The following is a 21312-nucleotide window of genomic DNA, read 5'->3' as shown; positions in this document are numbered from 1 at the left end:
TTTAGATTTTGTACAGTATATTTTTAATATTTGTTTTTAATGTGAAAGGAGTCACTCTTATGGACAAGTTTCCCTCAGCTCCCTGGAGCGTTTTGGTGTCTCTGCCCCCAAGAGGCCAAATAAGCCATGATTGCAGGTGTCGTGTAAAAAAAAAGATACCATATAACACAGTTAAAAAGAGGACATGCAAGAATATAAGCACTCAAAAGAATTTGTTATTAAATGATCGTTTATACCTTTTAGTTTGGGACTAATATACATTACTCATGTGGAAGCCTCTCTTCACAGAGTCTTACAATAACAAACAGCTCATGTGCCACTGCTGTCTTCTGTCCTTCCAGGCTGCTATCTGAACTGCTTCCTGGGGCCACTGAGCTGTACGAGAGAGTGGCGGCAAATCGGGAGCAGTGGACCAAAGTGTCCCACAAGTTCACCATCCGTGGGTTGCCTAGCAACAACAGCCTAGACTTCCTGGACCAGGAATATGAGCTGCTGCAGTCCCAGGGTGCATTCGGGAGCGACGACCACTGCCTCAACGGTTGCCTTGACGATGCAGAGGGAGGGAGGGGTCAGTGACGACAGCGGGCTGCCGACGATTTCCTGAAATTTTCTGTGGTCCAATAAGAGGCCGAGGATTCCTTTTTAGCGACCTAAGAGGGAGGGGTCTCGCTACTGTCAATCACTTAGATGCTTAGCAAGCCATGCAGATTGGACAGGACAAAGTTTCAAACCAGTTGAATCAGACAAGTGATTTGAAACAAGTGGATCCATCTGAGCTGGTTCAGTGATTAGATGCTACTTGTTGCTTGTGTCTCCAGTTCAGGAAAGCAGAGGGTGGTGACTTTATATTTTTTCAGCAGCTCTACTGGAAAAATAAGTTTTTACCACAAGTTAATTCATACAGTACTGATCCTGATTAAGATTGTAAAAACACACACACACACTGACACACGTATGTACATGCACATAACATTTAGACACACAAGACAGAGAAAAAACAAGTCATTGTTATGGAAAAAGACTACTTCAACATGTAACAGTGAGATAAAGTGCTATACTTTCTGTAAAATGTTTCATAATAGCTTATATTGATTTAAATGGCTCAGCTTTGTTCACACACAAGCAGCTGCCATACTGTAGTCCCTCACCTGATGCTTATGAATGCATGCTGTATGGACACCTCATGTATTATTCCTTTTATCTCGGTCAGTGTTGATTTCTCCATGGTTAAGAAATTAATGCAGTCCATTTTTATACCACCAGAACAGATTTTTCTATTCAGCTCTTCGAAGTATATTTAATTAATTCATGATCATGAAGTTGCACAAGGGAGATTTGTTCATTTGCTTTGACAACATTTAAACCCTCATGTGTACTGATTCACTTTTCCTCATTTTTTTGGGTTGCTTAAGGGACAATTTGACAATCACTGATCATTCACAGAGTCACAGATTCCTCGCCATGACACCTCGCTCCACACATAAAACATTGAAAACACATGCCCTGTGCATATTATTTGGATGCCACTGCATCAGGTATGCATTTACACCTCAACACAAAAGATACCTAATTTTAAACCCACCCTCATTTTTCTCAGCATCATGTGCACTCCCATGCACCTTTTAGACTTTGTTTTATTTTTTTTAGTTTACGGATCTCCTCATTAAACCACTTTAGATAGAGAGCAACCGAAGCCCTTTAAAAGATCCATCTCATCTGTTAGTGTAAATGTGCCAGAGTAGAGTGTGTTATATGGAGTGTGTCATTGGGTGTGTCATATGGATCTGCCTTATTGCGCATCTTTGCTGCCTTTCTTAGAGCTTTTAATATATGAAAATTGAAATAAAGCGTCTGTTTAGTATGTATGTTGTATATTTGTTATAGACATAGTTTGAGTATCAATGTGTTGACTGAATGATCACCATGCTCAGAAGATGTATATTTGTGAAATACCTGTGTGAAGACCTCAGATGTCATGCCATTTCACTTCTTTCTATTCTAAGTTATGAATACAGCGACCAATGGACATATGGCAGACACAACACCATTTTTTCAGTTGTCAGTGCACCCACAAATTGTTCTCAAGAAGGGACTAGAGATGTGCCCATCACAGAAATGACTCTTTCCTGAACACATCAACAGTTCACAATTGCTGCACTCCAAAGGAAATGTTTGGAAACTTAGAGTTAAAGCTCTCAGATTGTGCCTCGTAGGAAACCTGACATGTTGGGGCTGTGGGGTTTTGTGTTACAATATGCCATATTCAGTTTTAATATTGTACAATGTTCCAGATAGGAAATGCTGCAGAGTTAGGGTAAGATAACCACAGAAAAGTTACACAAAGAGAAACTTCTGTAATGGACACCACTGTATGTAGGCAGTGTGCGGAGGGGTGAGAGTTGGTGAGCGAATGAGGGATGGACGTGTGGGTGAGTCGATGAGAGAGAGTGAGAGAGAGACAGAGAGAGAGGTCTGGAGGTAGTCGGTTGAAGATCAAGAGAGAAATGTTTGGTCGAAACGAACATTTCTCTTTTTCTTTACCGAGCTGCTGTTGACAGAGATGAAACAGACACAAACCTCAAGTGATCTGCTAGAATTTCTTAAAATATCTCTCCTTTATGCAGCACTGATAATGCTAGTGAAGGTAGATGAAAGGAAAAATATTGCAATCATAGGATTTAATTATATAATTTTTCTTTGAACGGGTCTCATGAGGGTGCATTAAGGAGGAAGGTTAATTGGTTAGCAAAGTGGATTGATGTATATGTTATACCTACACTGGGAAATGCATTGGCACGATTGGCTGAAATTGTTTGATCTGCCTTGGTTTGGTACATGGAGTGAATATTTTTTACTATAAAGTTTTAAAAGGGCATAAAGATGTGTTTGTGGAAAAGCCTCTTTCTCTCTCTCTTTCTTTATCTCTCTCTTTCTTTATCTCTCACATGTGGTTTTCCCATTTCTGTTATTTTTAAACCACTTACATACATACCTGCCTTTTTCACGTGCAATATGAAGTGTCTGCCTCTGTGATGTTGCATAGATTCCTATGTAAATACCTATGCCTCTTGTTAAATTATTACTTTAGGTCTGGGTCCCCAAAGGCGTTTAATAGTTAGTTCATGATGTTTCCATTAAAAAAAAAAAATTTAAAAAAAGTCAACTGACTGCTTGTTTCTCTCAATTCTTTTGAGAGTCCAGACTTAGGTCAGTTTTCTATACAGAGTATGTATCTGTCCCTTCATGTTTGTTTTTAAAAGTCAGGGCTAAATGTGCCAAGCAAACATTTTCTACTTCCTGGCCAAGCTGCGAACTGAAAAATGGAAAAATATAATATTTTTTGTTCTCTGACGTTGGCGTGTTGATGAGGGCTGTCTACATATAAAACTTTTCTGTTACATCATGACCAGGTTGGAAATTGCGGCTCATCCAGGAAGTATGAACCCAGTCTATTTCCCATCATCACAGAGCAGCAGGACTCAAACCTGTGATGTAGTGTCATTGTAATGATCACCTGTGACATAATTGTTAAAAGTGGCAAAAATATAATTGCTGTAAATATCAAAGTTTTAAAAGAAAATGTTACTTGATTGTCTGTCATTATTACAATGGGAAGTATTTCAATTCTGTAATGTATTTAAAGTGGTTGCATCCTGTTCTCTTTTTTTTTCATGCCATTTTTGAACAACCCCGAACTTAGACATTTAGACAGAGGGGATGAAAGAAAACTATATGTGCGTTTAGGATATACATATGATATTCTACCACAAAGAAGAACCCAAACTAATCTGAAATGTATAAATAATGCTTATACTGAGGACTAAATCAAGTCATCTGTTGATTATTTGTTTTGTTGAGTTCTGAGTGCTGGTGGTCTTGTTCTTCTTCAGATGTAATGAATAAGGACATTTTTGACAAGAAGACAAATGGGTGAAATTTAGATTTTTTTTTCTTTCTTGGAATAAATCTGGTGAAAGGCTTCATGGTTGATTTCTCTAAAAGTGCACAACACACCATACAGGATACTGCAGTTTCACCATGCACTGTACTATTACTTCACCAGGAAAGTGTACTTGGTTGCCTGTAGTTGTGAGTTTGGATCAGGTGACATTGGGGCTCTGTGACATGGATTTAGTCATCACAGTGGCATCTCTGTTGATCCTGTTGGCCCATCCCATCTACTGATACTGTTAAAGCATGGCCAGATTAACACATACACTGACTCCTCCCTCCAACAGTCAGCATTATGTCCTCTCTACATTCTGCATGTAGTTGAAGTAAAATTATCATAACTTGTTTTTACAGTATCTGAAGCTTTTACTAGGACAAACAAAAAACAACCAACTGATGTAAAATTTAATTAAACAGAAATTAGTTATATGAAATATGCATAATTTAAGAATTTGACATGGACTCCTTCATTGGATTTTTAGCCAATAATGTGCCAAAAATGATGTCTGTTCCTATACACATCTGAATTTTATCAAATTGTCCCATACCAATTAGAATAAGATAGACCTTTCCAAAAACAAAGCAACTTTACAGTGTTGTGTTGAAATTCAAGCCAGGAAAGTCATCAAAGGTAGAGCATTAAATCTGACATCCTAATTCAAATTTGATTGAAATCAAAGTACAATTTCATTAATGAATTTGAGAAAAAGAACATTATCTTTATAACCCTTTAGCTTTATAAAGATTACGGGCAAGTATTAGTATGTGGAGCTCTGCAAGAGCCTATTTGCATGCAACAATGTAGTCAACAGAAGTCGGACAGGGACATCTCATATTATTGAAAATACCAAGAACAAAATCATAATTACATCCTCAATAAAAACAAGTGATTCACAGTAAAAATGTTTTAAATGAAGATACTGTTTTACATAACTTTTCTTCACATAATATAAAACAATGGCCATTCTGCATTATGGGTGTTTTTAATTTTGATAATTTATGTAAATTATCTGTCTGGGGTCCAATATAGGAGGGGGGGGGGGGGGGGGGGGTGTTGTTTACCCGTCTATGTCCAGGGGCCCATTTTCTCATAATCTGCCTATGGTGGGATTATTTAATAGAATAACTAAAGAATCTACTTTTTGTACTTCTTCCACCACTGAAAAATAACTACAAACATGGCACATAGCAGGTTCAGGAAGACTTGCCCTACAAAATAGACATTGATTATAGATTAAGATTTTTCAATACAAAACATATGAGGAATTTATAAAATATGATGATTTGCTATACATTATGTAAATGAAGTACCCAAATTAATTAATGAAATTAGATTAAACTAGTGTACATGATTGTAAAGTATATCTTTTTATCATTTTAAATTATTTCTAGAAACTTTACCAAAAAACCAAATAATCGGCAGATTAAAAGTAATAATAATACAATGACATTATATACACAGTGTGGTATTAGTATTTTTACCGAGGTAAAGGCTCTGAATACTTCATAAACCAGTTTCTATGGTAAAACTGCAAGTAAAGTTGTGAAATTGTTCTCAATTATTGATTTCTCGCGTGAGTTGGAGTGCGTGAGCTCTGCGCAATGAGAACTGCAGGTAGTCCGCCATTGCTGCATGAAGAAGTATCGGATCTGGCGTTTGGCTGTCAACAATAAACTTGCGGTGCCGGGACGCGGAGCTACCGAGGTCGAGTGAAAGCTCGTCGGCTGCTCCATAAACCAGTAGTCACCCCCGTCCCTCCCTGGATAACACTTTCATGTGAATACAGAGCCCCACGGACGAGGCAACCATGTCCAATCTCAGCAAAGGCGGCACCAAGAAGGACACCAAAATGAGGATACGGGCCTTTCCTGTAAGTGCACACCGCAGTCGGTGCTCTGTCTGCCCGACAGGCGGTGACTCGACCACCGCGGTCTGGGCTGCTGGCTAAATGCTAGCAGGCTAACCAGCTGAGCAGCAGATACGATTTGTCTATCCGTAAACAAAGTGCAGCCGTCAAATGTCCAGTCGCCCTCACCCTTGGTTGGTCGGTTGGGTGGCTGCTCTGTTGACCTGGGTGATAAATTTTATGAGTCACTTTCATTGTCTTTAACGTTAAAATATGTCACAACTCCCGAAACCGTAGCTTGCATATTGGGTTTGTCGACATAGCCGACGCTAGCGTTAGCCCTGGCTCTTGACACTTGTTGTTTTGACTGCTTTTGGCTTTCCCTTTATCAAATGCATCACATTTCGTTGTGTCTGAGCTCTAGATCTGGCTGACGTTTCTGTACTAAAATGCTTGCTAGATTTCCCAAATGCATGCAAGAACAAGCAGCAACGTTACCACAGCTGTAAATGGATGCAAACAAAAAAAACAAGCCATCTAACCTAGTTCTAGGTTTGCATTAATGACTCAGACAGTGTTGATTCGAAGTCCTGGTTTTGTTATGTCCGTAGTAAAACGGTGATGTAGGATTCCTCTCCTCGTCTTGCTGGCACTCCGTTTGTCTGCAAGTCATTGAAAGACCTCATTTATGAACTGACCTCATTCTGCATGACATGAAATTTCAGCCTGTCTGTGACTGGCTGAGTAAGTCTGTACATTAGGGTAACTAACAAAAATTTCAAGTTGTGTGGCAGTGGCCACATAGTTTGCTCATGTTAATACAGAGAACACCTGTACTTAAGTAAGCCTGTTGAATGTGGCTCAGTCCTGACAGACCTGCTGTCGGAGCAGCATCTTGACATGCCTGTGTTTGGGCTTGTCTGCTAAGCACACTGCACACACTGTTCCTCTTGACTTGGGGTGGCACATTTTCTCCCATGGCCAACATGTCTTTGGATATTGGGAAGCCTACATGCTTGCTGATGATAACTGTTTAAGTTTATAGCTTTTTGATATTTTTAATTATAATGATGCACCACAGCTCAGTTCTGTGCAAAACTAAATTTTTCTCCACTTTTTCTGTTGCTGATAAGTTAAAAATGTGTGTGACTGATAAGTTTCTTGCATTACCTATTTGTACTAAAAGCTTGACGAATCAAATGCATTTTCCAACCACACCATGCAATCTGAAACCACCAGCTTTTAAATGGTACGTGAAAACGTAGAAAATTGAAGTTGCAATAAGTTTTAATGTGCATAAGAAGCTAATAAGGACTTTGCAGTTTTGGTCAGTTTAGTCATATTTAGAAAATGTGTGGGATTGGCAGATAAAGCATTACAGAACCCCAACTGAGTAATCTCACAATTATGGACATATATCATTGTTTCTTAAACATTTAATACTAATTGGTTGGCCTACATACTGACAGGCCCTACTCATAGTGCATGGATATTGGCATGTATCGCCTTAATTTTACATCTTCTTCATAAAGCTAATGCTTTTAGTAATAACTACTGGGGCCGTAGCTCCAACAAAGATTCCTCTTACTGGGGGTTTCTTGTCTTCCTCAAGGACACTTCAACAGGGCATGAAAGAAATTGAACATCTGACCTTTACCCTTATTTGGGCCGGACTGCCTAACCCCTATCCCAATAATTTATTGGGTTAATTGGCTTTTAAGTAAAATGTCAAAGGTAAACTCAGATCGAGTAAATAGGGAGACATGATTCATCCTAACCAAAATTAATCATCCTTACCACAGATACTGCGAAGATATACCAGACATATCAGACTATCTCACGATCTTTAAAGAAATTGAAAAGTGTCTCTTCACCCTCGACAGTGATCGAATGATAAAATCACTCATTGTTTAATGTTGTGTAATAACTCATTTGTTACCTGTCTGTTAAAGTATAGAGGTTTAGTACTTGGGGCACGTTTGTGACATTTAAGTTCAGTCTTTTTTGGTATGTGAGTTTGTGTTTAATACAACTTAATTCTCCTGTGTTTGTATTTAATTGAGTTGGCATGGTAACAGCACTCCTTGGAGCTGTTAATGTAGTTGTCATATTAGGACCTTTTTGATGTAAGGCAGCTTATTTGCCCTGGTTGATTCTTCCAGACCTTTCTTTCAGGTTTAGTAAAACTTCTCCATTATTTGCTATAATCAGCAAACGTCAACCAAGGCTCAAATATCAACCCTAATCATCTATGTATTAAGGCATATGTTTGGTGGAGATCATCAAGGGCATTAAACACAACAGGGGAGGAAGTATCACCTCAGAATTTCAGACTGGAGCAGAAGGTTCCCTTACTCGTTTATGTTTTTGTATAAGCCCACGGATGTGTGAACAGCAACGATGTGGGAGCTTGTGGGAGAAGTGTTGCCGTCATTTCAGGTAGAACACAGTGCCCTGTTAGTGGCTCATTCTCAGTAATAAAGTAGATAGTTAAAGACTGTGAATTGACAATTATGGAATATTATAGACCTTTACAAGGTTTGTGGTTATTAATGGGGACTAATCGGATAGAACATTGATTCTGCATTCCATTCCCTGCCCCTCATTTCCATACATAGTGGTGGGAGCCTTTCTGCATCGGGAGGCTTTATTTACAAAAAATATCCTTGTTTCTAATTGTTGCTTCAAACAATGATAGGTGATGGTCAGTTTATTCAATCCATTACTGGCTTTTGCAGATGACGATGGATGAGAAGTACGTCAACAATATTTGGGACCTTCTGAAGAATGCCATCCAGGAGATTCAGAGGAAGAATAACAGTGGTCTGAGCTTTGAGGAACTATACAGGAACGCCTACACGATGGTGCTCCACAAACATGGAGAGAAGCTGTACACAGGCCTGCGGGAGGTCGTCACTGAACACCTTATCAACAAAGTAAGACTAACAGAGATTACAGGTTACCACAGTTGCAGAACTTTATGTATATTTTGGCAGGACCAGTCAGGATTACACACCCTGTAGTTATCACATTAGTTATTTCTTAACCCTTCAGCTTCATAGTATTTTGAATTTCCATGCAGTTGCCTTCACATAAAAGGCTGATTTACATGAAAATATCACTGTATCTTTAACAAGAAAATGTGCTTTGTCAGTGTCAGAAGAAATTATAGCACCCACAAAGGTGCACCACTTAAGTTTAGTTAATTTGCCAGACACTCAAAGTCAGGTAATAACAGATTTAATTAAAACTTGTGATTTATGCTTCTGTTTTTGTGTTTTTTAAAGTGCATTTGACCTCTCTGTCACTGAAGTGTGTAATAGTTCATTACTGGTACATACTTACCTAATATTTAATTAGTGTTGCCAAAATGTAGGACTAGGTCTACATTTAGAAACACTGAATTCATTGATTAATTGATTAATTGATTTGTGGTGACAGTTTGTGGTACAACAGAAAAAACTGACCTGTGGATAGTGTTAATGTCCCTCTCCAACCCATTCAAAATGTAATCAGAACTATTGAATTTTGGATCTGAATTTAAGCTAACTGCTTGAAAGCCCATTCTCAGTTGCCCTGTTGATTCTTAACAGAATGTGACATAAGTTTCATATTAACCTTAATATTGTTTTTTGGCCCGTGTGTCATCCAGTGTCACAGGCACTGTTTCCATTCATGAGCAGCCTTGTGGGGGCGAGTGAGCATTAAATGAAGTCAGAAAAATGGGGAATACGATTTCAAAGGTTACTCAATCCTTTTCTGGTGGGAGATTTGCAAAAGTCTTTTAAGGATCACTCAGACATCCTTTACACAGATTCCTCATTTCTGTGACTGACAATTTTTGACTGACAGTTTTTTCAAATTTTTTCAAATTTACCTGCAGAGAACAGTTGTAAATGAAATGGTGGACATGCCAAGTGTTAGTGAATTGGATTATTTTTACACAGTCCGTTTAAAAAAAAAAAAAAATAATAATAATAATTTGCACAAGGAACAGCGATCCAATCTAACGATGACACTAGTTCATTTCAGATTTCTACTAATAAGGTAGAGGAGCCATCAGTGAATGTTTTTCCTAAACTTTCCCCCTTTTATTTTGTTGCATATAATTACCAACAAATTAAGTTCAGTCATGTGATCTCTGAAGTGAATGCTTCCGTGCAGCATACAGTGTGCAGATACCAATGAGCAATATTTGAGCAGGCTGCTGTTGTATACCAGCAGATGGTTTTACAGCTTAATTAAATGCACATTCTTAACTTGGCAGGCTTAGTAAATTAGCAGTGAGGGACTGTCAACAAGGAACAGATCAAAGAAGAGAGCTCTGACACCAGAATATGTTTTTATTATCTAATAATGATCCAAATAGCACTTTCAAAGAAATGTGTAATAATGGTTTGCATACAGCCTGAATATCTACAGACAGATCTCAGACATTTCAACCAGACTTAAGTTTAGAAAACAACTCAAAGATGATAATTTTGTTGTTGAGTCATACTGTACAATACTGTAAGGTTATTCCTATGCAGCAGTCATTTTACTTTTCAGTTGGTTCTGTGTTTGGCCTAACGATTTCTGCCATCAAGAATTACTGACAGAACGGGTTTACTCTCTGGGCTCAGTTCGCTGCCCAGCACTGACCAGGCAGACAGAACAGCAGGTGAATTTTGAAGCCAGCATAAAAGAGGCAACAGTTACAGTTCCTCTACTGATATCTAGATAAGGCCTGAAGAAGAGCGTAAAATTCTTCTCGTCTCCATGCATGTTAGTTCAACCATGTGTTTTTCGACTAAAACTTGTGGTTACTTCTTCTAATGTTCTCCAAGTGACTGGAAAACACGGCAACAAATGTTATACGTATGTTGTCTGGCTCTGTATAACTAGCCAAAAACCAATGGACGAAATCACACTTGTGTTTCCTTTATGATTATTTGTAGTAGTGCATCATATCCCTCTAACATCATTTTATGATGAATATGACATAAATTTAACAATTGCTTAATATACGAAACTACTTAAAGGTATTGTTTAACATGATGGAGCAGCAGCTTTATACTGAGTCAGAACAGATGTATTAGTTGTAGGATGTAATAGTTACCTCATAATTACTTTTATAAGTAAGCCATGAGTGTGCACAATATATGTTTGATTTAAAGGTATGTTCAGATAATGGGTTTGCTTCATAAATGCACTAAAGCATTTCTAAAAGAAGTTAGTGAGTCTGTGAGGGATGATCTCATGTAACATAAGAAGCAGATGATAATTTAGCATCTCTGCTCAAAAGGAGAAAAAAAGGAAGGTCGGTGTGTCCTTAAGAATCTTACTCTACAGAGACGCTGGTTTACAGTGCTGAGTCACACTGCAGTGTGACTATTATGAAGCTGTTGTGTGCCTCAGTAGTAGATAAAAGGTACTAAAGAAACAGCCAAGTAAGGTCACAATAAAAGACTGCATGAGTAAGAAATCTCAAATGTTAGTCTCAGCATGATTCAGAAGCATTTTTTCTTTTAAACAATACTTTTTCAAGTTGTTTGTTCATGGTCAGGCATTTTGTTGTCACTAACATCATGGGTCACACTGTAATATTTCCCCTCCTTTGCATGTGTGTTTGTCTGTCTCGCTCAAAGGTACGAGAAGATGTCCTCAACTCCCTAAATAATAACTTCCTCCAAACCCTAAATCAGGCCTGGAATGACCATCAGACGGCGATGGTCATGATCAGAGACATCCTGATGTATATGGTGAGTAGCTGAAGTTTCCCAAGACTCTCACACAACCCGGCATTTACACAGCTTACTGAAAGTATTCTTCATCAAACTGAATGACAGCACCTATCAATGAGGAAGACCAGCAGAATTATACAACTGAATATTGGTTAGTATTTTAGAAAAATATGCATATCTGTGTCTTAGGGAAATTATCTGTTTTGTTAGTCTAACCGGAAGTATCCACTAAGTTAACTAAACTACAGAGAGCAGCTTGCACTCCTCTGGTGCCCATAGTGTGGACATACACGGTTGATCCATGGTTATATTTACACATTACCACAGAAACAGATACTGTATGTATTTTAAAATGAACCTGAAATCTTACCCAGCAAAAAAATTATCTTGGCAAAAAAAAATGTAATACGTAAGTGAGCAGCTGAGTCAGGAGGTAACACTGAAATTAAACTAAACACTGTGCCTTCTTATCATGTAATGAGATTGAATTTTAGTTAAGCTGAAACCTCCTTAAACTAACAGAAACACATTTAAATTCAATATAAGGTGTTGAAGATGCAATGTCTTTTAAATAGTGCTTTTGTCTTATGATGATGTTCTCTTTTTTTGTTTGTCCTGCAGGACCGAGTTTATGTACAGCAGAACAATGTAGAGAATGTCTACAACCTGGGTCTTATCATCTTTAGGGATCAGGTGGTTCGCTATGGCTGCATCAGAGACCACCTCCGACAGACCCTGCTGGACATGATCGCACGCGAGAGGAAGGGGGAAGTGGTGGACAGGTAGCCAAATTTAAACAGGATTGATTGCATGACAGTCTAATTAATTAATTACCAGTTCATGTTGAGAAATTCATTTTAATTTCAGTTGCACATAAACTGGGAAGAAAAGGGAAATCACATCATTCTTAGTCAAATAATTATGGAAAATGATAAGTCATCATGTGTTACCAGAGGTGGACAGGTTTCATGATTTTGGCATAATCAATAAAAGAGCCATCGGGTAAGTCTCATACAGTTTCAACTGCTGGAATGTTCATAGAAAGAAGCCTCTGACATTGATATTTTTATTTTTATTTATTTATTTTTTTTTTTTTAACGAGCCTTGTGTGCCTGATAGTATTTTATTTTCAAATAACCAAAATTTAATGGTAGCCATAAAGTATGAGTATGTGTGACATGAGCATTCAGAAATGTTTTTATTGTTTCTTTTCTTATTTAGCATTGCATCTTATTTATTGTGTTTTATTGTCTTGCATTACTGATTTTGCCTTCAGCATTTGGTCTGCTTCTCCTTTGCTCCAGGGGGGCCATTAGAAATGCCTGCCAGATGTTAATGATCCTCGGCCTTGAAGGGAGATCTGTTTATGAAGAAGACTTTGAGGCACCGTTCTTAGAAATGTCTGCAGAATTTTTCCAGGTTTGTGAAAGAAGAGCATTCCTATGACTGATCATTGTTGCCTCCATGCCGTCGACAGCCAGGGCTGTAGGCATTATTTTTCGCATTGTCCATTTGTCTGTCCCATTCTCGTGAACATGATACAGTTTTGGCCTCTTAAATGTGATGTCTTCAGACCAACCTGAGGGAATTTATTTAGATTTGGCACAAGCATTCATTTGGACTCAAGGATGAACTGATTAGAATTTGGTGGTCAAGGGGCACTGTAACCTCACAAAACATGTTTTTGGCCATAACTCATTAGTTCAATGCTAATTATAACACAATTTAACACAACAAACGTCTGTAATAGGATAAAATTAAGTGATGGCATTTCATATCCAAAAGGTCAAAAGTCAACTTCACTGTGACATCATATGTTCTGCAAAAACACAATTAGACATTATTCAACGCTGTAACTCAGGAAGGGGAGATTGTTACCATATTTCCTGCAACTTGGCTGATTGGCAGAGGCATACAACCATGAGTCAGTAATTTTAGTTCATCCTTTATTTGGATCCCTGTTTGTTGTTTCTTTGGATACATCTTCCCTTTCCGAGATCCATATAAATAAAATACAATACGTCATGATAGATGAAACATCTTTGAAAAAGGTTTAACAATGGCATACAGTATTTATACTGTATTTACATACAGGATAAATAACTAAAATTGAGAAGTGCATCCATGAGAAGTTTACAATTTGGTTCTGAATTAACACAAAAAATACATGTTTCTGAGAAAAGTGTTTCTTGTTTTACTCAGATGGAGAGCCAAAAGTTCCTTGCGGAAAACAGTGCCAGCGTGTACATAAAGAAGGTGGAAGCCAGAATTAATGAGGAGATTGAGCGAGTGATGCACTGCCTGGATAAGTCCACAGAGGAGCCTATTGTCAAGGTGGTGGAAAGGGAACTCATCTCCAAACACATGAAAACCATTGTAGAGATGGAGAACTCAGGCCTGGTCCACATGCTCAAGAACGGCAAAACAGACGGTAAGTACTCCATCGTATGCAACCTACACTTTATGTGTTCTGCATTTGTAGTTAGTCATTTATCAGTGAAAATGAAATCCACACAAGTTGCAGTGAGAGGTTCTGCTTCACGCCATGACACAGAGAAATAGAAATCCCCAACACTCTTTAATAAACCTTGCAACTGTCACTTGCAAAAGAGATATGTCTCACTATATCAGTCATGCAGTCACAGTGTTCCCCTGCGTTCCTCATGTCAAACAATGAAATATGAGGAATACAAGAATGATTCAATTTTCTGCCTTCTGCTCAAGTCTCTCAATTCACTCTGCACAAATAAACAGATCTCAGCTGATCAGGCATTTTCAGTTGGTTTTCTGATTTCTGACGTGTGTATGTGTACTCATGCATCTCCATCTACAGACTTGGCGTGCATGTACAAGCTGTTCAGCAGGGTTCCCAATGGGCTGAAGACCATGTGTGAGTGTATGAGCTCATACCTGCGGGAGCAAGGCAAGGCTCTCGTGTCAGAGGAGGGCGAGGGAAAGAATCCTGTAGACTACATCCAGGTGAGATGCTCATTTATCAGGAGATGCTGCAGTGCGGTTATATTATTGCTCATTCCTTCTGAACCAGCAGGAACATCATGTGAAATTTTCAATTAATGTGCCTCAGCAAGATGGGAGACAGGTTAGGTCATACACATGCTCTGTTGAAGTGCAATATAACCTTGTAACCACATATATATTTTCAGCAAATGAGAGAGTAAAAGACTGTTCCTAACATTCAGCCATGTTAGAGATCATGGAGTAATTTCCACTGGCTTAGCAAGCTTTAACACATCATTGCATGCCAAGCTTTGACCATAATATACTTCTATTACCTCCTAGCAGAGGATAACTGCTCTGACCCCCTGCATTTGTTGCCACGAACCATGATGGACTGTGCCCTCAACCACACGCTGTTGTTGCACTGTGCTGAATAATATGTGAGGTCATTCAGGTGACTAAAGAGAAGGCACTGTATTTGAAAGCCTTGTTATGTGCATCCTACAGTAGTTTTGAAGCTCCTGTATAAAATAGTTTCTGTGGTTTGCACTTTCACTCCTACGTTCCAGCTCTCACTGTCAGCTAACAGACAGCAGCCTCCGTGTTTTCTGATGAGATCGGCTCTCCTCTGCTGTAGCTACTGTTGGAGCTTTAATTGCTGTGTTAAGCTACTGCTAATGCAAACTGCTGCCGAATCATCCTCCTTCATCCCTGTCTCCTTCCTGCAGGGTTTGCTGGACCTGAAGTCCCGTTTCGACCGCTTCCTCCAGGAGTCTTTCAATAATGACAGGCTCTTCAAACAAACCATTGCTGGTGACTTTGAGTACTTCCTTAACCTCAACTCTCGCTCGCCCGAGTACCTCTCACTTTTCATCGATGACAAATTGAAGAAAGGTGTTAAAGGGGTGAGCCTTCTATACATTCATGCCACAGATGTTACTGGCATTTCAAGATTTAATGCCACACTGCAACATAGAACTGTTTCGATTTTATGCTAAACCACATATTACATAAACAATAAGGGCCATTATTATATTTAGAGAGATGCAAAATTCTGTCTCAGTTTGATACAGGTGGAGGTAACTGCCATAAACTGGTAATCTAACCAGCCTTTATTGCTGTTTATTCTAATTTGGTCTAGTTGCATCATCTTCATATGTAAATACTACAGCACAAGCTGAAGTATTCTACATTTCATGTGCATCTTACTAAAATACATACAGTAGTAGTAAATAGTATCAAAGATGCTAGTCAGAGTAGACTATTGAGTCTGTTTGACTGTCCTCACCTGCTGTATGTTCTTATACAATGGGTGTAACCTGGTTGTGTGCTGTGTCACATCTTTGTTTATTTAATCCAGCTGACAGAGCAGGAGGTGGAGTCTATACTGGACAAGGCCATGGTGCTTTTCCGCTTCATGCAGGAAAAGGACGTGTTTGAGAGGTACTACAAGCAGCACCTGGCCCGCAGGCTGCTCACCAACAAGAGCGTCTCTGATGACTCTGAGAAAAACATGATCTCAAAGCTTAAGGTGAGAAGGAGTGCAATATAAGTCATTTTCTTTGGAGTAAAATAGTGAGATTTCAGTCAAGATTTGCACCGAATTCAAAACTTTCTGCCTTTAGATGAGAAAAATTGGTTATCGACCTGAAACGGTCTTATGCAGTATTTCTTCTTTTCTTTTTTTTCCTGTGCTTATAACTGCTCAACAATTCCAAAAAAGATTCTTTAAATTTACCACATCACTGAGATTTTCCATGCGTCTGCTGATACTAAAAGGTGTTACTATCACACACCTTGCATGATCTTGTTAATCGGCACCTACTGCAAATCCCTATGGTAAGGATTTAAAGTTTATCCAGTGTCTAGGTACATGACAAAGGAAGGTTAGATAGAGGACACATAGTAAGCAGACTGTATCCACTGTGTCCATTTACTGTAAATAGCATTTTCATCAGCTAAATGTGATCCTTCTTCTGGTCTTCACTGCTTAGACTGAATGCGGCTGTCAGTTCACATCCAAACTGGAGGGCATGTTCCGGGATATGAGCATCTCGAACACCACCATGGATGAGTTTAGACAACATCTACAAACAACTGGGGTGAGGAGACACTACACACCACAACTGTTTCTGTCAAAATAAAAAGCCCACTTGCTATCTGTCATTCATGAATAATGGCTGCTCGAATTAGTATTGCTACGTTACTCAATTAAATTAAAACAATTACACACATAACTATCCATATCCTGGGAATACATTGTGCTAATTTCTGGTTGTGCTGTGCTGTCGCATGGCTTTTTGTCACCAGAATGTCTGTTATTGTGTCTGATTGTCATTGTAATTTGCTGAAACGCAACTCATGTTTAGCACATAGTGGAAGTGTCACATTTGGAGTGTGAATTCCAGTAATCATTTATGCATGATTTTGCACAGTCTATAGCTAAAGGCTATTTTTTAAAAGGTAATTTAATAGAATTTATTGTAATTATTAGAAATTACAAGATTTCGGATTTGGGTGTACCCAGTTTGTGTCAGTAGTCTGTAGTTATTTTCTGTCTAAGTTCTACCTTTTCCATTTGTTTCTAAACTTCTAATTGCACCAATAAAATCAGTGTACAGCAGCAGTAAGCTACAGTGTGTAATTACATCAGCATAGACTGAAACCTGATTGTGTGTGTTGTGTTTTTCTAACATCAGGTGTCACTTGGAGGGGTTGATCTCACTGTGAGAGTCTTGACCACGGGATACTGGCCAACACAATCAGCAACACCCAAGTGCAATATCCCTCCTTCACCACGACATGCATTTGAAGTATTTAGGAGGTTGGTCAGTTAATACACTTCTTGCACAGAATCAGAGGTTGATTGTTTATCTTTGTGCATTGTTTTACAGCAGCACTTTGGTTTCACTCCAGATATTTCTGAAATGTTTCTCTGTATGATCCAAAGGGAAGAGTCTTACAAAGCCACATTATGTTTTTTTACAAGTGGAAGCTGACCAGAGTAACAATGCTTTTCAGTTATGTAAGCTTGTGGTTATTCTGCGAAATATAATTATCATAAGTTGGTGCCATGTTGTATTGTCAAGGTGTTCTTCTACTAGGGCCTGTTGCAGAAAGTACTAACACTAATATGAGATTAATTGTGGCATATTGACTATTCTTAGAGGTTAACCTGGAGTGACTTCATCCTGCTTTTAGGTTTTATCTTGGTAAGCACAGCGGCAGACAACTCACACTGCAGCACCATATGGGCTCTGCAGATCTAAATGCCACCTTCTATGGTCCCATCAAAAAGGTATGTATCATCTATAAGAAGAATATCATATATATATATGGTTTCAGTTGTGAAAGTTTAGAGACTAATGTCTTCCAGGCAATGTTGTTTAAAGTATTTAAATAATACTTTACTTTTAAATGTAATGCTAGAAACACGTTGTGACACTGGCACAAGTATAAAGAAAAATGAAGACAACGAAATGTGACAAATAATTGTAAAAGACTTAGTATTTTACTGAGAGTGCAAAACTGAGAATGAATCTGCACTGGTAGACTGCCATGTGACATATGTCATGTATATTTCTCACGTAGTGATAACTTTCTCTTGTTAAGAACATTTACATTATTTGAACAACAAGGAAATATAGTGTTGGGAGGATTTTCAGTAACATGAAACGTATTTTTTTTTGTGGCAAGGGATTCCGAGCCATTTGTTTAGATTGTGGTCTTTCATCCCCACAGGAGGACGGGTCAGAGGTTGGAGTGGGAGGAGCCCAGGTGACAGGCTCCAACACCAGGAAGCACATCCTGCAGGTCTCCACCTTCCAGATGACCATCCTCATGCTTTTCAACAACAGAGAGAAGTCCACCTTTGAGGTACAGTATTTAATGCCTCGATATGCTACACAATATTCCCCTTGTATCACTGAACAATATTCTGTGCCAAAAACACAAACAACAGCCTGTTGATTGATAGTGGATGACTTCACCTGGAAAACATTTCTTATACAAGTTTCTCTGTCTGTTACATCTTGCTTATTGTATTCTCATAGACCTGAACTTGATCTCTCCACCCTGTAGGAGATCCAGCAGGAGACAGACATCCCAGAGAGGGAGCTGGTGCGAGCGCTGCAGTCGCTGGCCTGTGGGAAACCCACTCAGAGAGTCCTCACCAAGGAGCCCAAGTCCAAGGAGATTGAGAATGGCCATGTGTTTACAGTCAATGACCAGTTTACCTCCAAACTACACCGTGTCAAGATCCAGACAGGTAGAAGAATTAAGTTCATATGAAGTTTTCAGACTAGAAACAAAATAACTTGATTATTTTGTTACTGATGCATTGTTACTATATACTGTATGTTTGTCTAATATGCATAGCAGAGACTTTTACTTAGTTCGAAGACTAACTGCAATGCAGTGACATTAGGTTTTTCAGTACTGTAATGTCATAGTACCATGTACTGCAGTAAATTTAACAAAATGTTTGAAACTCTTACCAATTGTCTCATCGGGAATTATTCAGAGCACTTACTTGACAAACAGAAAATATGTTCTTTTGGTGTAATTCCTCCTTGTCTTTTGCATTTCTTTCCTCTCGTGCACCTTCCAGTGGCTGCTAAACAGGGAGAGTCAGACCCAGAGAGGAAGGAGACGCGACAGAAAGTGGACGACGACAGGAAGCATGAGATCGAAGCTGCCATCGTTCGCATCATGAAGTCTAGAAAGAAGATGCAGCATAATGTCCTAGTAGCAGAGGTCAGTTGGCTGAAATGGTTGCTGTGATTTAAAGGAAAACTAAACTTTATTATAAAACCAGAAGCTGTAATATGGCATTGTGTATTACACTTGGTTCCACATTTTTCAGAGCACATTATCGTCTCCTCAGTGAGCCCCCTAGTGGTAAGAGATATGATGTACAAGAAGTTAGCCCTTCTGGTTTTAAGCAAAGGAACAAGGAACAAAGGGCAAGGCTGAAGATCGAATGAAAAGAAGTCTTGCATAACAAACTTTCACTAATGAAAGCAATATAAATTCCCAGCACAATTTCCTTTCTTTGGCCACAACCTGTCCACGGTATTGGACAGTCTAATTCTGTAAATGAACAAACAATGAAAGCAAAAGATATAAACCAAGGTGATGATAATGGTGATTAAAATGAGTGACTATGTTTGTATAAAAATAGATTATTATATACTGAACACTGTGTTTTGTGTCTCCAAAGGTCACACAGCAGTTGCGAGCTCGATTCCTCCCTAGTCCTGTAGTCATCAAGAAGCGCATTGAAGGACTCATTGAGAGGGAATATTTGGCACGAACACCGGAGGACCGCAAAGTGTACACTTATGTAGCATAAAACAAGTGAATTCAATGAAAGCTAACATCGAGTTGAGAGAAACTGAGAGCCTTGTTTTTTTTGTGGACTGCTATGCGATTGAATGAACTTGGAAGTGCTTTCATCATTGATTCTGGGAAACACTGGGAAGCTTAACTTTTCTTCCATAAATTGTGTAAAAAAAAAAACAAAAAAAAAAAACGTGCAAAAGATGGGGAAGTTTTCTATCAATATTAGATTTCTTCAACTGACAGAAATGAAAGGAGGGGATCTAGTTTTGTATAAAATCATGTTTCTTGTGGCCTTTGGAGAGAATTGGGTGAGCCTGTTTGCCAGTTACCTACATGCTGTCGAGAACGACCGTCAACATGTTAGAGCAAACGCGTGGCTACGTGAAGACCAAGAAAACATTTGAATTCACTCCCCTGTTTAAAATGTTGATGTCAGTGTGTTATGTTTGTGTTTTGTGGCACAATGATGGCTGTACAGGTTGACAGGCACTCTTGGCCTTTTCCTCCCAGAGGATTTTAAATTTAAAGAAGAGGACAAAGTGTTAACTGGCACAGACCTGGTTTACAACAGCAGTAAAATACATTTTGAGTACTTGAGAAAACATGAAGAGTGCTTAATTTATGTTGCAAATATGTCTGTTTTTTGAGGTTGTTTTAATGTCTGATATGAATTAAGTGCACCTCACTTGAAATATTTAATGCCATTTTCAATACTTTGGCCAGGTCTGTACTAGTGGTTAGAGAGATCAAGAGCTGTAGCTTCACAGCATGCTTTTATCTAATGGATCAATCAGGGGAATAAGGCACACACAAAAGCTCCATAAATGCTGTTTGGTCTCTCATGACACATTTTTCACTTCAGGCCTGCTGTATGATTGGCCAAAAACGTATCTCCTCTCTTTGAATGGAAGGTTCCTTGTGGTGCAGGTTTCAAAGAGGATTTTTTTTTCCATTCTCGACTGCATTTTGAACAGGTGGAACCAGTCTAGCACCATGTTCTAATGTGTACAAATTGTAAAATAATTATTGTACTCACTGAGAAGGTGGATTGTACAGGGCCTTGTTTTCATCATATTAAATGTAGAATTAAAAAAAATGAAGGGATGGGTTTTCTTTTTTTAACATCTGTCACGAGAAAGCCTTGGCAAACGTCAGAAATGCTTGCCTCTCTAACCATAATTAAAGCTCAATTTAAATGGTAAGCCACAGTCAAAATCCCCTGTTCACAAGAGGAACTTTGCAAGCCTCTGAAGTACTTTGTCTACTGCATTTTGTGATCTAAGTTTAACATTTTTCTTTACATCTTAATCCTCATAAGAAAATGCACACAGTTAAAATATTCATTTTTACTGAAACTGCATGGTCATTTTTGAGGCTGTGATTGTGCTGCTGTTGAATCGTATTGTGTTAGACTGAGAGGTGTTTATAATATTTACCCTCTGGTATAAAATGAATGGAACAAAATTTTCATGCACTATAAACTACAGCCT

General features: G+C 38.6%; 2 protein-coding genes across 4 annotated transcripts in view; both read left to right on the top strand.

Annotated features, from left to right (window-relative positions):
* pde2a (phosphodiesterase 2A) overlaps nucleotides 1-3979 on the top strand; it is a 140563-nt gene extending 136584 nt beyond the window's left edge. For both annotated transcript variants that reach the window (XM_023406633.2, XM_023406634.2), the window contains exon 31: nucleotides 342-3979. In XM_023406633.2, the coding sequence (XP_023262401.1) occupies nucleotides 342-576 (235 nt within the window). In that variant the 3' untranslated portion in view covers nucleotides 577-3979. The remainder of the gene's footprint in view (nucleotides 1-341) is intronic.
* A 1581-nt stretch (nucleotides 3980-5560) lies between these two features.
* On the top strand, nucleotides 5561-20922 carry cul3b (cullin 3b). 2 transcript variants are annotated; one of them, XM_023406638.2, is made up of 16 exons: nucleotides 5561-5822; nucleotides 8537-8734; nucleotides 11426-11539; nucleotides 12143-12303; nucleotides 12826-12940; nucleotides 13724-13952; nucleotides 14355-14500; nucleotides 15208-15384; nucleotides 15840-16010; nucleotides 16474-16581; nucleotides 17179-17303; nucleotides 17681-17777; nucleotides 18221-18355; nucleotides 18560-18746; nucleotides 19089-19234; nucleotides 19701-20922. In XM_023406638.2, the coding sequence occupies exons 1-16, from the start codon at nucleotides 5760-5762 to the stop codon at nucleotides 19830-19832; spliced, it is 2304 nt and encodes a 767-aa protein (XP_023262406.1). In that variant the 5' UTR covers nucleotides 5561-5759; the 3' UTR covers nucleotides 19833-20922. The 2 variants fall into 2 exon arrangements, with proteins under 2 accessions (XP_023262406.1, XP_023262407.1); XM_023406639.2 differs by having other exon boundaries at nucleotides 5729-5822; nucleotides 18224-18355.
* The last annotated feature ends 390 nt before the right edge of the window (nucleotides 20923-21312 follow it).

This window comes from Seriola lalandi, unplaced genomic scaffold, assembly GCF_002814215.2.
Source record: "Seriola lalandi dorsalis isolate HSWRI2012SDOR001 ecotype SW California unplaced genomic scaffold, Sedor1 jcf7180002054313, whole genome shotgun sequence".
Classification (NCBI taxonomy): Eukaryota; Metazoa; Chordata; class Actinopteri; order Carangiformes; family Carangidae; genus Seriola; species Seriola lalandi.
Note: the sequence above shows the minus strand (reverse complement) of the source record. Positions and strands in the feature narration are given on the sequence as shown.